The 15,593-nt window shown below is 48.7% G+C and overlaps 1 protein-coding gene across 6 annotated transcripts in view; it reads left to right on the forward strand.

The window, feature by feature from the left end:
• Positions 1–15,593, forward strand: part of NAV2 (neuron navigator 2) — a 367,706-nt gene that overhangs the window by 101,837 nt on the left and 250,276 nt on the right. Inside the window, exon 1 of one of the 6 annotated variants that reach the window (XM_045825833.1) lies at positions 65–155. The exons of the other annotated variants lie outside the window; for them this stretch is intronic. Within the exon in view, the coding sequence (XP_045681789.1) occupies positions 84–155 (72 nt within the window). The 5' untranslated portion in view covers positions 65–83. Of the gene's footprint in view, positions 1–64; positions 156–15,593 lie in introns of those variants that run through there. 6 annotated transcript variants of the gene reach the window in all.

The following is a 15,593-nucleotide window of genomic DNA, read 5'->3' on the forward strand; positions in this document are numbered from 1 at the left end:
CACACGCCTCCACAGTGCTTTGAACTAGACACCCCAGGAGGGCGCAGGCCGAGGAGTGCCGGGACCGTGCTGTAGGTCAAACCATGCCTATAAGCATCAGCGTATGGGTTCCCACCCGGGGCCAAAGCTGGGATTCCTGTGACCATTATAAAGTGGTAAGCAACCTCGAGGGACTCCAGCCGGGTCTGTGGGGAGAGAGGATGAAGTTTGCTTGAATTGGGATTGTGTTTAGAGATGGCTCCAGTCTTATTTTCTACGCTAGGTGGGAACACGAGGACTCCAAGCCAGTCTCATCTGCAGAATGCTTTCCCAGAGCTAACTGCCACCTTCTTGTTGCTTTTTGCTCCATGTGTCTTCCTGGGTGTGGACCCAGTGGTGTGTATTTTTAGAGCAGGTAGAGAGGACGTGTCAGGAAGTTGTTGATGGCCTGAAAAAATACAATCGCAAACCCCAAAGGCAACAGTCAGGGGGGTGGAGGATGCCAACACGAGTGGCAGATCTCAGATGGGGAGGAAGAGTGACTTCCGTTAAGGGTTTGAAGAGCTATAAGGAGTACTCTGGAGGGCTTCACTGCAGAAGGGGTTGGTTTGGGGCAACCTGGAGTGGTTTCCCCTCCTGACCTCTCTTGCCCGTGGCCGGGACAACCTGGATGGGATCTTTCCAGCCAGACAGTGGCTACCTCCTAGCTTTCTGTCTACTGTGGGGAATCCATCTGGGAGCTTGCAACATGAAACAACAAGGCAAGATGAGGTGGTGTTTTTTTTTCCTTTATGTCTTCTTAAACTTTAACCTGTTAACATAACCCTGGGGTAATGGCAGTCCTGAGGCTTGTGACAGAGTGGTGCTCTGGTTTGACAATCAGAATGGTCACTTTGATGTGGTTTGCTTAGCTTGCAAAAATGATATAGTGTATCTTCCTCCTGGACAGCCCCCTCCTTGCCCCTCCCCCAACCCATCTTCCTAGGCCCCAGGAACCTAATACGCTTTAGTCAGGGCTTCTTTTCCAGGGAAGAGTGTGCTGCACTTATTTGCTTAGTGATGATTGCGCGTAACTGACCTTAGGATGATGGATTGTGAATTGTTTAAGCCCCTAAGACGTTTGCCTGGCTGAGCAGATATTCTGTATCTGCAAGGATATGAATGGCGTTGGTGTGAATGCTGCAGAAAAAACTCCCTGCAGTTTTGTGGGGGGGTTTTTTGACGCAGTTTCGAGGCCATTTTCTATGTGAGCTGTTCTACTGAGCCCTCTGAATATTTTCCTCTTCTTGTTGCCTCCGTCCCCCGGGCGTGTTGGCTCGTTAAGGGTGGAAGGCTGCTGGGATATCGGACACCACCGTGTCCTTCGCTTTAGAGGTCCAACACTGCCCAGGGCGAAGCACGATTAACGGGGATGTCTCCGAGTTATTATTGTTCTTTAGCTCCGGGATCTAGGATCATTGCCCTGTGGAAGAGATTTCTTTTCGAGGCAGGATGTTAAAAATAGGTATTTCAGTAGAATGAAGTTATGGTCTGTGGTTCTGAGTTTCAGTGAACATTCTCATACTGCACGGGGATTTCCATCTCCTGCTGAATCTGGCTGAGTAGACACGGGATTCGAATTCCCATTTTCTCAGAACGGGAATTTCCTGTTTTGTCCTAGAAGTTTCTCCCCATCATGGCCATCCAGTGACCTGGCCTGGTTTTTGTAACTGCCCTGTGACACCTGGATAGCCAGACCGTGTTGAAATACCTGGGCTGAGTGCAGATGCTAATCTCTGTCCAGCTGAGCCCTCTGTGAAATGGGCAGAATGCAGCTGCCTCCCCTTTCCCCCAGATTCTGGGAGGCTCAGGTTAGAGCCTGTGTGCCTGAGAGCCTTATGAATCGTAGCCACTGCAGATGGGAGGCTAAGCTGTTGTCCTTAGGACTTCATTCTTCTCCTGGAGATGAATCAATTGGGGCTTTCTCCTAGGACTTTGTAAAATAAATAGTATCTTTGTGCAAATGGTTCTTTTGTGCTGTGGGCCAGGTTGCCCCCCGGGTAGGAAAGATGCTCTTTCTTTCTTGGATGCCAGCTTGGTATCTGTTAGTCTTCCCAGTAAAAGCCTATTATAAAACCACCAAACACAGAAAACCCTAAATACCCTAGGCCTGCGAGTTCTGACATCTGGCCTGGAGAGGGGCCTGGGGCACAACGGCCACTTCCACTGAGGCCAAGTCATTTGGCCACAACATTGCTGAGAAAGGAAGGAGACTCCTGACTGGAGAAGGGGCAGGTCAGTGCCAGCCGCTGCTGGGAACCACCTGCCCTGCAGAGATTTCTGAAGCGTTGCCACACAACCTTCGCACAGGTGGCACGGCATTGTCTTGACTGGGCCGTGTGCCTCTCTGCCTGATGGGATGTTGCTCTCTGACCGTTTATGAGGGTGTCAGACTATGTCAGGTCCCCCTCAGCCCAGAGACTTTGAGCCCCTGGACCTTCCTTAAGAAACATCATTATCCTTCATCGAATACCTATGTGTGCATGCTGACAGGTGCTTGATTTTTTCTCCTTTAATCCTTAATATAAGTTTATGCTAGGTGCTACTATCTGCACCTCACAGATGCAGACACTGTTCAGTTAAGTGACTTGCCTGGATTTAGGTACACGAAGAGGGGAACCCAGGATCTGACCCCAGACCCGGTCTCATGCTTGTAAACACTCACACTAACATTTTTCTCCTTGTCACATACAGTCAGGGAACATCTATGCAGTTATTCCTTCTTTATGCTTTGAAGTGGGGGAGGATAAGGACGCCTGCTGCCCCATCGGCTTCCCAGGGCCCCTAAACTATTCCACCGCCCTCTTTCTGGAAGGGGAACCAGCGCGAGGTGCCCCCACCTCGCTTTCGTCCTGCCTTCAGTTGCAGCTCCTTCAGCAGGACAGTGGGCTGTCCATAGGTGCCCCCATGCGGGGGTCCTCACCGAGTCCCCTTCCCCTGATAAATCCAGCTGCTGTGTAATCTTCTCAAGAAACTTGGCCCTGGGAAACCCTTAAACTACCATCCACTACTCAGGTGTCTTGGGTAAGAGAGCATCCCCAAATAATCACATGGCGTGTGTTGGGTATTGTGGATATTAATCAGCAGTGTACAGCTTGTGGCCACTCACCTGCAGTGGTCTGAAGGGCCCTAAAAAGTCTCAACCAAAACAAAAAACCCATTCACTGGTTAAAAAAAAAAAAAGAAAAGAAAAGAGAAAGAACAATCTCTCCTGAGCTTGCCAGAATGATTAGGTTACATTTCTTCACATCAGTCTCCTGGCTTGAAAGTATGGATGACACCAATGGGAATGTAAATGTTAGTTGGGAACAGTGACTCACCCGGCCATCCCTGGGGGCAGCTTCCTACCTGGGACCTAGCACGCTCCCACGGAAGGGAAGGAGGTTCAGGTGAGTTTCAATCACCCAGGTCAGGCGGAGGCAGTGCCTGGGAGTGGGGGAGCCCTGTGAGCAGGGCCAGCTGGGACACCTCTGTGGGTGGTGGAGTGACTGCGGGTGCAGGGAGAGGCAGGGCAGCTGGAGACCAGAAATGTTCGGGAGACCGATGCCAAAACCCAGGAGGCTTATGCTGGAAGCAAGGGGCAGCAATGTGGGCCTTCCATTTCAGCCGGCTTTCCTGCCGTGAAGTGCCCTGTTACATGCTGCATGGGGAGACCTGGAGCTCACCATCTGTCCGTCTGCCCCTGCGGGTAAACCTCATCACGCTGAACTGGGAGCGACCTACCCATGCGTGCCTCCAGCTGGCTGGGTTGCTCTCCTGTCCCTGCACCCACTGGGGAGCAGGACTTGGCACTTCTCGGTTTACCTGAGAAGGATTTCACTTGCCCTAGAAAGCACTAGTAAGGATGTAGATTTTATCGAAAGGGGACAGTTTCGATCATGTGCAACTTCATGAAATGGCCCTGGACACAAAATCTGCCTCCAGCTCCACAGACTCCCTGCTTCCCAGCCCTGAACCTCATCTCTTCCTCTCCCTGAATTCTTCTTCTCATGCAAAGCATTTTTGCTCAGTCTCTACTCCCTAAATTTGCACACTCATACACCTCCCCTTTGGGGGTGGTGTGGGGAACATTGACAATTTTTTTCCTGTTTCACCTGTGTTTGCCTAGTGGCTTAATGATTGGCTTTCCGGGGGTAAAACAGCTGACAGGTAGCAGTTGCTGATTGCGCGGTAACTCTTCCTACCAAGGCTGGTTTCCATCTACCCACCTGACGTTTCTGGCCAGAGACTCCGGGAGAGATATGCAGCAGTAACCTTTGTACACCACTTCCTCCGTGTCAGTGCAGTGGAAGTGAACAGGCTCAAGAGCGCAAACAATAGTACAATGTAGTGAGATAATTAGGAAGTGATGAGTTTTGAGTATGTATTACAGCCTTTAAAAATTTAATTGTAAGTGTGTATAATTTAATTTATTAAAAATGGAATTCTATTTATAGACAGTTCTAGAAAACCCAAACAAATCTGTAATGACAGCAGATCAGTGTTAGCCTTGCAGGGGCAGTCGAGTGGCGGATGCGTTACGAGGGTTGCCGGGAAGTGCTTGGGTGGGTGGAAGTGTTTGGATTGTAGTGGTGGTTCTATGGGTATATATAGGTCAGAACTCATCACATTGTACATTTTTTTAAAGATTTTATTTATTTATTTTTAGAGAGGGAAGGGAGGGAGATGGAGAGAGAGAGAGAGAAACATTAATGTGTGGTTGCTAGGGGTTATAGCTTGCAACCCAGGCATGTACCCTGGCTGGGAATTGAACCTGCGACACTTTGGTTTGCTGCCCGCGCTCAGTCCACTGAGCTATGCCAGCCAGGGGAAATTGTACATTTTTTAAAAATCACATTTGGGTTTCTTTTTAAAAAGATTTTATTATTTATTTTTAGAGAGTGAAGGGAGGGAGAAAGAGAGAGAGAGACGGGAACATCAATGCGTGGTTGCTGGGGGCTGTGGCTTGCAACCCAGGCATGTGTCCTGACTGGGAATCGAACCTGTGACGCTTTGGTTCGCAGCCCACACTCAATCCACTGAGCTACGCCAGCCAGGGCAAATTGGATGTTTTTTAAAGTGATTTTATTTATTTATTTTTAGAGAGAGGGAAAGGGAGGGAGAAAGAGAGGGAGAGAAACATCAATGTGTGTTAGCCTCTCATGCGCCCCCCACTGGGGACCTGGCCCCGCAACCCAGGTACGTGCCCTGACTGGGAATCAAACTGGCAACCCCCTACTTTGCAGTCCAGTGCTCAGTCCACTGAGCCACACCAGCCAGGGCAAACTGTACATTTTAAATGTATGCAGGTCATTATATGTCAATTAAATTTTAATAAAATTGGGAAAGAACTTTAAGACAATTTGCAAGTAAATATTTTATTACTTTTTAGACTATTCAATTTTCTAAGTTTGGCTTTATCATACACAAAGCTACATTTTTCTCTGCTTCATTTTTTATTGTGGCTCATGAATGATTTGCCTATGTATTTATTTTAGGTCCCTAGAGCGCCATATATTTGGGTTTGGGGGTAACATAAAAGTAACTTAATTTTAATGGGCCTCTTTTTCTTCAACATTAAACTTAGGGCTATAGCAGATCACCAAAGGCTCTTCCATCACTGAAATTCTGTTACTGTAATTGTGGATAAATTGGTCTTTTGGGATTCAGAAACACCTCATAAAAGAATGTTGTAGAGACTCAGAAATATCTAATCATACAGATTGTATTAATCCTTTTAGAGAGTATTTTGAATACCTAAATTTAGACCACCAATTTGGTAATGCAGCAAGGAAAGACAACAAGGAAATAGCTGCCCAAAGAAGAAAACCCAATCTTTGGTATTTTATTCTTTTTGATGTAATCGTAAATGAGATTTTCTTAATTTTTCTTTCTGATATTTTTTTAAATAAATAATGACTGTGTTTAACAACCTGCAGATTTCCTGAAAGTTTTAGCAATCAGCTCCTGAGCCAGTGCATGCCTGCTCTAGTTAGGTGTGTGTCTGTCCGTTGAAATAGAACTTGAACGTTCACTGTCTGCTGTTACGGTGCTGGAAATTTGCACAGCAGGGCGCTACCTGTCAGTTCCTGTTCTGTGCCTTGCGCTAGGACTGATCTAAAAGGTGCATGAACTTACGTGATTTCATGAACTTGATCATCTGGGCAGATTCATCAAAGGAACAGATTCATCCATCCCATCCATTCGTCCATCCATCCATCTCCACATTTAATCATTTGTCTGTCTGAACATTGATTAGTCTCTTCTTCCCTCCTCCCCTCCATCTGCCTGCTCCTTCATTTTCCATCCATCCATTCATCCTCCAGCAAGTTGACAAATGCTTGTTTATCGAGCCCCTGTTGTGAGTCAGACATTGTGCTAGTGTTTCAAAGATGTATAAAACTTGTTCTCTACTCCCGAGAAGCTCCTGACTGAAAGAGATGTGACTAGGTAGTTGTGGTAGCTGGGATAAGGGCACGTGCAAAGTGGTTTGGGAGCCCAGGAGAAGGAACAATTAAGTCCACATTGGGAGTGAGAAAGTGGGCTGGGGATAGCTTTACACGGATGGACCCTTGAGTGGGTTTTAAGACACTGAGTAGGTGTTTGCCAGGTGGTGGGTCAGAGATGGCACCGGCGGTAGTGGGGACAGTGCACAAAGGCCTGGGCTAAGGAGCCAGGCACACAGGGTCATTTAATTGTAAGTGCATTAGGGTTTCAGAGAGGGAGGGAGGCCTGGCAGTCAGCGTTAGTTTCCAGGAGAAGGGACTATCCTGCTAAGGGGAGGAGGTGAGGGAAGACATGCCAGGGCAGAAGACCCACCTGCAGGGACCGAAGGTTAATGCAGCCTGGAGCCCACGGTGGTAGTGGGACCTGAGAGCTTCTTGGGTTAGGGACGTGGAGACAAGGCAGGAATGGGAACTAACGTTTAACATTAAACAAGTGCTGGGCACTGTGTTAAGCACTTGACAAACATTGGACACAATAGCCCTCACAGTACATAACAGGGTCATAAGTTTTTATCCCATTTTAAAGATGCAGAAGCGGAGGCACACAGTGATGGTCTTCCCAAGGTCACAAGGCCTTGGCATACTCTGTGCCTAAGTATGTGCGGGGTTCTTTAGGTCTCCTATTTCACTCTGTCCACCCAACAATCCTGTGGAGAGGAAAGTGAGGCTCAGAGAGGTTAAGCGGCCTGTCAGAGGCTATCCAGGTCTCCAGGGTGTTGTCTGGGTACAAGCTTGTGCCTAGAAAGCTAAGCCGATGCATTTGGGCTGGATGGGAACAGCTGAGTGGCACAATTGCTTTCCTTGTAGTCAGTCTGCAGGTGAGGGGAGACGTGGAGATTTGGAAGTCCAAGTAGAGGCTAATGCATAAGAGATCATTTAATAGCTAGACTGGAAAAAGCCTGTGTATTGCCTAGGTGGTCACCAGCCTTTCAGGGGTGGCCGCCCTGCCCGGCAGCCCTGAAAAGCTCTTGTGGGTTTTGGGATGCTCGCTGTCAAAGAGCATGCTCGGCAGCTGCCCCCAGTCCTGCAGGGAAGGGCCCCTTCCCGCCACAGCCACAGAGGAAGCCCCAGGAAGGAGAGCGTGCCCAATTAGTGACTAATGAACACAGGAAGGGACAGAAAATACTTGAGAAATTCCAAATGGGCTCTGACACTTGGTTTTCTTGGAGCTGCTAGACATTGCCGTTGAAAGTTGTCCTGATCTCACTTTGCAGGTTGGAGCAGGTGAGAGGAAGCACTGCTGAGAGGCCCGATTTTATTCTGAAGCAAGTAGGAGTAGTTCCGTCTTTCTCCTCACCTGCCCTTGTTGAATCTCCCAGGGCAGCCCAGGAGGCCTGGCTCCCACTCTGCCGTTGTGAGCACTGCAGGGCAGGCTGCCTGGGTCCAGTGGAGTGGCACCTTTTATTAGCTGTGTGACCCTGTGCACATTTCTTTACCTTTCAGAGCCTCTGTTTTCTAGTATGTAAAATGGGGATGATCATTCCTTTATTCAACAGAAATGTAGTGAGTACCTACTACGTTACGTGCCAGGCACTGTACTGGATGTTTGGAAAACTTCAGTGAATAAAACAGGTACAAATACCTGTCTTCCTGGAGCTGTCATTCCAGTGGGGAGAGATGATAGATAAGGTTATAGGTACAAACACCTGGCACACAGTAGGCTCTCTACAGATGCACATAACCCTTGTGCACAGGTGATGGTGATCGGGTGAGGAAGTGAAGGGAAAAGTATTGCATATACTATGAAGCCTGTTGCTGGAGAACAGAGTGGCAGGAAGAGGGGACCATAGGCATTGAAAGTGGGGTAACCCAAGGTGTGGAGTAAGCAGGTGCCTACATGCTCATCCTTAAGATCTCACTGGTCCCTCCCAGCACATTCACCAGCCTGGTTTATTTTTCTAAAGGCACAGTTTCAAAACCTCGAGTTGCTGTGCACACCCACCTGCTGCTTGTTCGTGTTCCTGGTGGACAATGCCGCCATTGTGTAGCAGAGGGGCCGTTCCCAGGCACAGCCCTGGCGTTCACTGCACAGGTCTCGGGCTGGCCTTGCCCCTCTTCAGCCAGGAGGAACTGGGGGACCTCACTCCTGAGTGTTTCCCCGTTTGGATCCAGCCCTGCAATGCTAACTCATGTTCTTTCAGCATTTTTATTTTTGTGATAGTGACACTGTTGTGAAATTATGTTTGCTTTGTGCTTTGGTGACATGGGAAAGTGTCAGATCCCCTCTTGGATCTATTAGCCCTGAATGACAAGCGGCCACTTTGTTCCCAGGGTTAGGACAAGGTGACACTGCATTGGCTATTGTGCAGTAAGCCTGGCCCTCTCTTGCTGCTTTTCCCACACTGCTGTGGCACTTGACCTTTGATGGCCGGTGGTTCCCGTGCGGGCCTCTCAGTAGTGGTGTGGCATCGTTAGGAGCCAGAGTTGCTTCTTTCAAACCCTGCATACTTGTCACTTGACATTTGGGAGAGTCATTTCATCCCTTGGAGCCTCTATTTCCTCATTTTTCAAACAAGGGAAACAAAACCTTCCTCATCAGTGAGTAGAGGACTAAAGGAATCCATTGTTTGCAAAGTGCCTACATTATATGTCATTTTCTTTGTGGGAATGGTCACCACAGCTCACATACTGAGCCATTGCTGTGTGCCAGGCCTTGTTAGACTACTGTTTCAGTTCAGTCTCACGTTAACCTGGACAGGCAGTTGATCCATTTCACAGATGAGGAAGCCGAGGCCCAGTTAGTTTAGGTAACTTGTCCAGGATAACTCTGCCAGGAAGTGGTTGAGGCATGTTTGGAACCTAAGTGGTCTGACTTGAGAAGGTGTCTTCAGTCACCACAGACATTGGGCCTGCGGTAGTAATTACCCTGCAGCGAACTGCAACCAGAGCAGGACCCAGCACAGGCGGGTGCTCGGGCGGCGTCTGCTTTGTGTGCCACAGTGGGCACATGGCTCTGAGCAGTGCATCTTGACATGATGTTCATGGGTAAAATAGCAGTAAGGATGGTGCCGGGATGTGGAGCACCGTGGAAATCTGGGTTAAGGGTAAGCCCTGCCCTTTTCTCTAGTCACTTGCTCTGTGCGTGTATTGTATACGCGCGTCCCTTTGAAACAAAAGCGCACACGTGGGCAGGTATCAGGGTGTATCTCCGGTGGCTGCGTGGGTCAGTAGATCGCTGAAGATAATAAGGGAGGAAACCAGCAGTGGGTGCCTCCCTTCCCCCTGCTATTGACTGTCCTCTGGGTCCAGACAGAGATGTGTACTCCTTGGTATAAATAAGTTTGCATTAACCATATTACAAAACATGTGTCGGCAGGGAGAGCTGGTGGTACCATTCCACAGGTGCGCAGATGGGGAACAGAGAAGCCAGGCACATATCTGCGCTCCCAGAGCCCAGCTTTCTAGCAGCCTTACCTGCCTGGAGACGAGCAGAGAACCAAAAGGCCTTCCCTGTTGAATCTGGAAGTGGCTCAAAGGAGTGCCCCCAAATCCGACTACTTGGCTGTTTTCATTGACTCAAAAGTCCCAACGAGCCTCTTACATGAACAGTACTTTCTCTTCCTTCCCACCCCATTTTAAAGGACACAGACATCTTTTAAGGAAGGCTCAGCGACTTGATAGCCTTAAGAGCATCCTTGTGCACATCAGCACACTGTTATTCCTAGTGGTGTCTGGGAGCCAGCAGGGAAAAACAAAATTGGGTTAATTTAAAAAGCAGGGATCATGATAACCCATTTGGGAAAGATTCCCGATGGGAAGGAAAATCTGTGGCTCTCAGAAGTATACACTCTCAGCAACCTAGAATGACTTATTCCCCCAGAATTTAGATAGCCAAGAATTTGCTAATTAGAACGTGAATAACCATCATTTATTAACCCTGTGTGCCAGACACTTACAGGTATGTGCTCATTTAGTCTGTAAAACAACCTTGTATATCACCATGTCACAGGTGAGAGACCCCAACCCTCAGCCAGAGCATGACTCGCCTAGGACCACGCAGCTGCTGGGAGGCAGAGCCAGATCTCAGCCCTTGTCCTCCTCGCCAGCTCCTGAGACGGCAGGGACTCTGCCCTTGGGATTGCTGTGATGTGTGAGCAAACACAAACGACTGAAGTTACGCACTTGGAGACGGCAAAGGTGGGGTGGAAGGAGAGTCACTGCCCACCAGGGTGGGCGTGTGGTGGCAGCGAGGACCCTGGGCAGCACTGGACCCTTCTGAGAAACCAGGGAGCAGGGAAAAAGCCACTAACAGGTTCCAGGCCTCCCCTCCCACCCTGTGAAGTTTAGAGCTCACGTGGACACATGGCTGCACCTGTAGGGCAGGCTCACACTCCTCGCTCCATGCTGGGGGTGCAGAAGTGAACGTGTTACCAGCTTTTCCCTTGATAACCAAGAGTGTATTTTGATTTTCTTAAAATTGTGAATGATTGGATCATTGTTCTTTGTGGTAATTCAGGTTCTGGGTGAACGCTCTGTGCTCTTGATACAGTATTATTTTTGTGCTTCAGAACAGTCAGAACTAAATCATTCAAACACATACTGCTCAGTTGTGGAAGTATTATGTTGATGACATGGCCAAAGTCTAGAGCGAGACATCTTGAATGGGGGCCAAACAGTAGCATCCCCTTTACAGTCGATCTACCAGAAGGCACCGCAGATGCTGAAGGACTGGTTCACGCTCACCTTCCTGGTGCTATTTCCTTCTGAGAGACACATTTTACCGCACTCCTGGAACAGCATCCTACAGCCAGTGCTGCCTTGCGGACCCAGCAGGCTGCCTGGCACACTGGGCTGGAGTTAGAGTCGAGTCACTAGAGTGCCAGCTTCTGGTGCATGTGTTTGTGGCACGTTTCTTGGGCTCCTTGCTTAGAGTGCCACACTTCCACACACCTCTCTCCCCCCACATGCTTCATTTGAAGGCTAATTTCAGTATAAACTTACTATGCTTGTTGGTTTAACAGTGTGCAATCATTACCAGTTTTCTTGTTACAACTAATCAGGTTCTTTATTGCCATGGATCTGTCAGAATTTCCCCCTTCGATTCCAGCCTGTGCGCTGTGGAACGATGTGGCATTGTAAGCACACAAATGACGGACACACTCCTTGAAATTCTGTCGGGGGAGTAAGTGAATCAAAACAAATGCACTCTGCAGCTGCCCCCACCTTCCTCCCCGTTTTGCCTTCAGGCCGTAGGCAGCAGCCTCTCTCCCGCACCCAGGCTCTGGAGCACCGAGTCTGCCTTAGAGAGTGCGGGGAGACAGGTGAGCCCAGGGAGATGAAGGGGTCAGAGAGGGAAAGCAATGAGAAAGACGCCTCCGACATTAGCGTGAAATGAGTCTAGAGCCTTTCTCTAGAAAGGCTCATTCTAAAGACTCATTTCTTTAGAATGGTTTGATGATTTGGAGCTGGGGGTGGGGATGGTGACTTTGTTCTTTCCCCCTGTTGTGGTTCTCTCTGTTGTCCATTTCTACTGAAAGATGAAGGATAAGTGGACTCAGGGTCAAAGGAAAAGCAGCCCTCAAGGCCCCAGAAGTCAGGGGGAAGAAGCAGCTCTGGAGAAGTCGATTCTGAATGCCCAAGGCTTAGACAGGAAGCCCTGCATGTTTTAGTTGAGCCATCGCTTAAAATCTTTCGCACATACCCAGCTCCGCTTTTGCTGAGTTGTGATCTGGAGGGAGTCTGTGTTTGATGCGTGGGGACATTGTGAGTTCATTTTCCAAGGGCTCCTTTGGGAGAGTGGTGTTTACTGCGTGGTGTTCACTGCGTGAGCTACTGAAACAGCAAGTGAAGGAGACGGGGCCGAATCATGTCAGTGCTTAGCGTGGCCTGTGGCTACTGGCTTTTCAAATAAATCTCATTGTGTTCTTGTGACTACTCACTTATTCAAAAAGTTGAGAGCTGGGGACAAGGAAGGGGAAGGGAAACTCCAGATAATTGATGATTCTTGTTGGTTGGGTCCTGATGAATGAGCTTGAGCCATGGAGTGATTTATTTTCTCAGTTCCTTGCCCTTTTCAGTCAATAAAGAGATTTGAGATCCCCGGTTGAGGATTCGCTGAGACACCACATTAGTTAAGTCTCAAATGTAATCAGTTTCCCAAGGATTCGCCCTTTTTCTTTCTGTTCAGTTCCACCCGGCAACCACTCCCCAACCCCCTGCCTCGGGCCCACTTGCTGTGAGGGCAGCAAAGATGGGCGAGACGTGGTCTCCACCAGAATCTGGTGGTGAAGGTGAGAAGGTGGAGCGAGTCCTCAAGTTCTCGCAGTCTGTGATGCAGCTCAGGCTGCGGACGGGACTCTATGAGGGACTGGCATTGGAACTGGGCCTTGCAGGGTGGCCCCGGGTGACTCCAGAGGGTGGGGCGGCGTGAGATCAGAGACTGGGGAACGTGAGCTGTGTCATTTTCCAGAGGGTCTTTGTCATTATTCCCACCGCACACTTGGTATGTGTAGACATGTATCTTATTCAGTCCCTATTACACAGAATGGCACTTTTTTTTGTTTGTTTTTTGTAAAGAAGATGGTTCGTAAATATTTGAGGCTTTGTGGACCAAAAGCTCTCTCAACTCTGCCATTGTAGCATGACCACAAATGGGTGTGACTGTCCCAATAGAACTTGGCTTATAAAACAGGTGTCTTACGGGTTTGGCCCAGGCCCCCATTTGCCAGCCCCTGTCTTCTGATACACTGCCATACCTTGGTACTCATTGGCTTCAGAGCTCATCAAACCCTGTACTCATTGCATTTTGACAGGAAAAAGAATGTTTCAGCACTCGGTGCTCACTGGGGACTTGTCACACTTGCTAGAACTTTGAGTCATGAACACTGCCCTGCAAGAGAAAATGCTTCATGACTCGTCACTTGCTCGGTGCTTGTTTGGTACTCGTTGGTTTTGGGACTTGTCACAAGTTCTGGAACGAATTAAGGATGAGTACTGAGGTACCGCTGCATTTGGTATAATCTCCAGTTTATGGAGGATAAAGCTGAGGTGTAATCAAGGTTAACAGAAATTCATTTGCCCAGAACCAAGGGCCTGCTTGACTCGGGCCATTCTAAAGCCTATGCTCTTGACTTCCACATGTACTGCCCCCTCTGCAAAGGGGTCAGAAATGGTCTGGGGAAGAGGGGAAGACAATAAATCTGCCTTGAATCTCTGTGTGACCTCTGACAATTTGAACTCAGTGGGAGGTGGGGAGGACAGATGATCTTCTGAGCAGGTGATCAGTTGTGCGCTGGGAGATTAAGTTGGCAGGGGTGTGTGGGCAGGTTGAAGCTGAGAGAAGAAGAGCTCTTGTTTTAAGCAGCTTGAGGCAGAGAGGTTCTTTTCTTTGGCAGAGCCATTTCTGACCACTGTGGAACATTAAAAGTTCTCCCCGGCATACGAGGTACCTGCACGGCCTCACCATAGCTCAGTACAGCATGCTCCTGCTAGATTGCCCAGACATATAGAGGGCTGGTTCTGGAGACGGTACATCTGTTTCAAAGTGCCCTTCATCACCTAGGAAGGGAGTGAGTGGAGGCACCAGCATCATGTCCCACTCAGCAGCATCCTTGTCCATGGCCCCTTCTCACCTCACCTGATGGTCTTGAGGCTGCTGGTGTTAAGCGTCGGCATGCTTTCGTGGTCCCTCGGACATAGCTGGTGGGAGAGTTCACCAGTCTTTCCAGATTTGGAGTCCACTGGCCCCCAGGTATTGACATAGCATTGTCAGTGTACCCGTTCCTCGTTAGGGAGGGAACCCTCTCTCTGTGTACCAGCCTGGCCAGTCTCTGGCCTGCCTTTGCTTTACAGTTGACCATAGTTTGTGATTCAGATGGGGGATGCTCCAGACCCTTAAAATCGTGCCATGTGAAGGACGAGGGGAGCGAGTCCCTGGGAGTCATTGGCATCCTGGAGGTTCAGGGTAGAGGCTGTGTCTGGTTTTGTTATGGCCCATTTATAACGCTGGTGGTAAACGTCTAATTTTTACTTTTATTTACTGAACACTTAGCATGCGCTATATTCTGTATCCTTTGTGTATACAAGCTCATTTCATCTTCTCTTAGCCCGATGATGCAGAGATGATTGTCCTCATACTGCAAACGAGGACACCTGGCCGAAGGGCACAGAGGTGATTGGCAGCCTGGCAGCTGCGATCTAGAACGAGTCTGTGACTCCAAAGTCTCCTTTTTACCCTCTGCTGCCTCTGCCTCCCGATCCCCAGTGTGGGTCAGGCCAGGGGCTTCCATGTGGCACCTCCTTGAGTTATCACGGCCACCTTCCATAGCATGCCTCGCCGTGCCCATTTTACAGCTGAATACACTGAAACTCAGAAAAGTTGAGTGACTTGCTCAAGGGCATTCAGATAAGAGATAGAACTAGGGTTTTGAATTTTCATTTTTTAGTGAGAACATAGCTGAAGAGAAGAGTGGGTAGAAGAGTGTGTCATGAAAGGGAAGAATTGTCAGGATGGGCGGGGTAGGACAGAATGACAGCTGAGCTACAACCCAGAAGAGACGGCTGATGTCAAACCAGGGTGTGGGGAGAACCACCAATGATATGTTGCCGCTTTGTTCGGAGGGGGACCCATCCCCAGCCCCCATGAAGAGGGCCAACCAAAATAAAACCCCGCCATATTCCTGTTTGCTTGCGGCTTTTCTCGGCCCCACCGTGCAGACCAAAAAACGTCACTCGGGCGCACAAACCCCATTAAAGCTCTATACTGCCTAATTTTGTGGCTGATTGGCATTCCTCGGCAGAGCCTAAGAAAACCTTTCATGAATGATTTGAGTTGCATTTATATTTTTATTCAGAGAAGGAGCCCTGTAGTGTCTAAGGCACTCTGCAGTCAGTCTGTCAACATGGGTTCAAATCCTGGCTCCTCTACTTACTTGTGACCTTGGACAAGTCACTTTACCTTTCTGTACTTCAGTTTCTCCTTGAAAAATAGACACAAATACTAGTATCTACACCACAGAATAAAGATTAAATGAGTTAATAGGTAGAACATGTTTTTATCAGTGTCCAGCATATAGTAGGCATGATATGGGCTAGTTGCTATTTATTAAGCTACTCTGCACAATAATTGAAAAGTAGATGGTATTGATCTCA

The sequence above is a fragment of the Phyllostomus hastatus genome, unplaced genomic scaffold (assembly GCF_019186645.2).
Source record: "Phyllostomus hastatus isolate PE091 unplaced genomic scaffold, TTU_PhHast_1.1 phas_scaffold_585, whole genome shotgun sequence".
Lineage (NCBI taxonomy): Eukaryota > Metazoa > Chordata > Mammalia > Chiroptera > Phyllostomidae > Phyllostomus > Phyllostomus hastatus.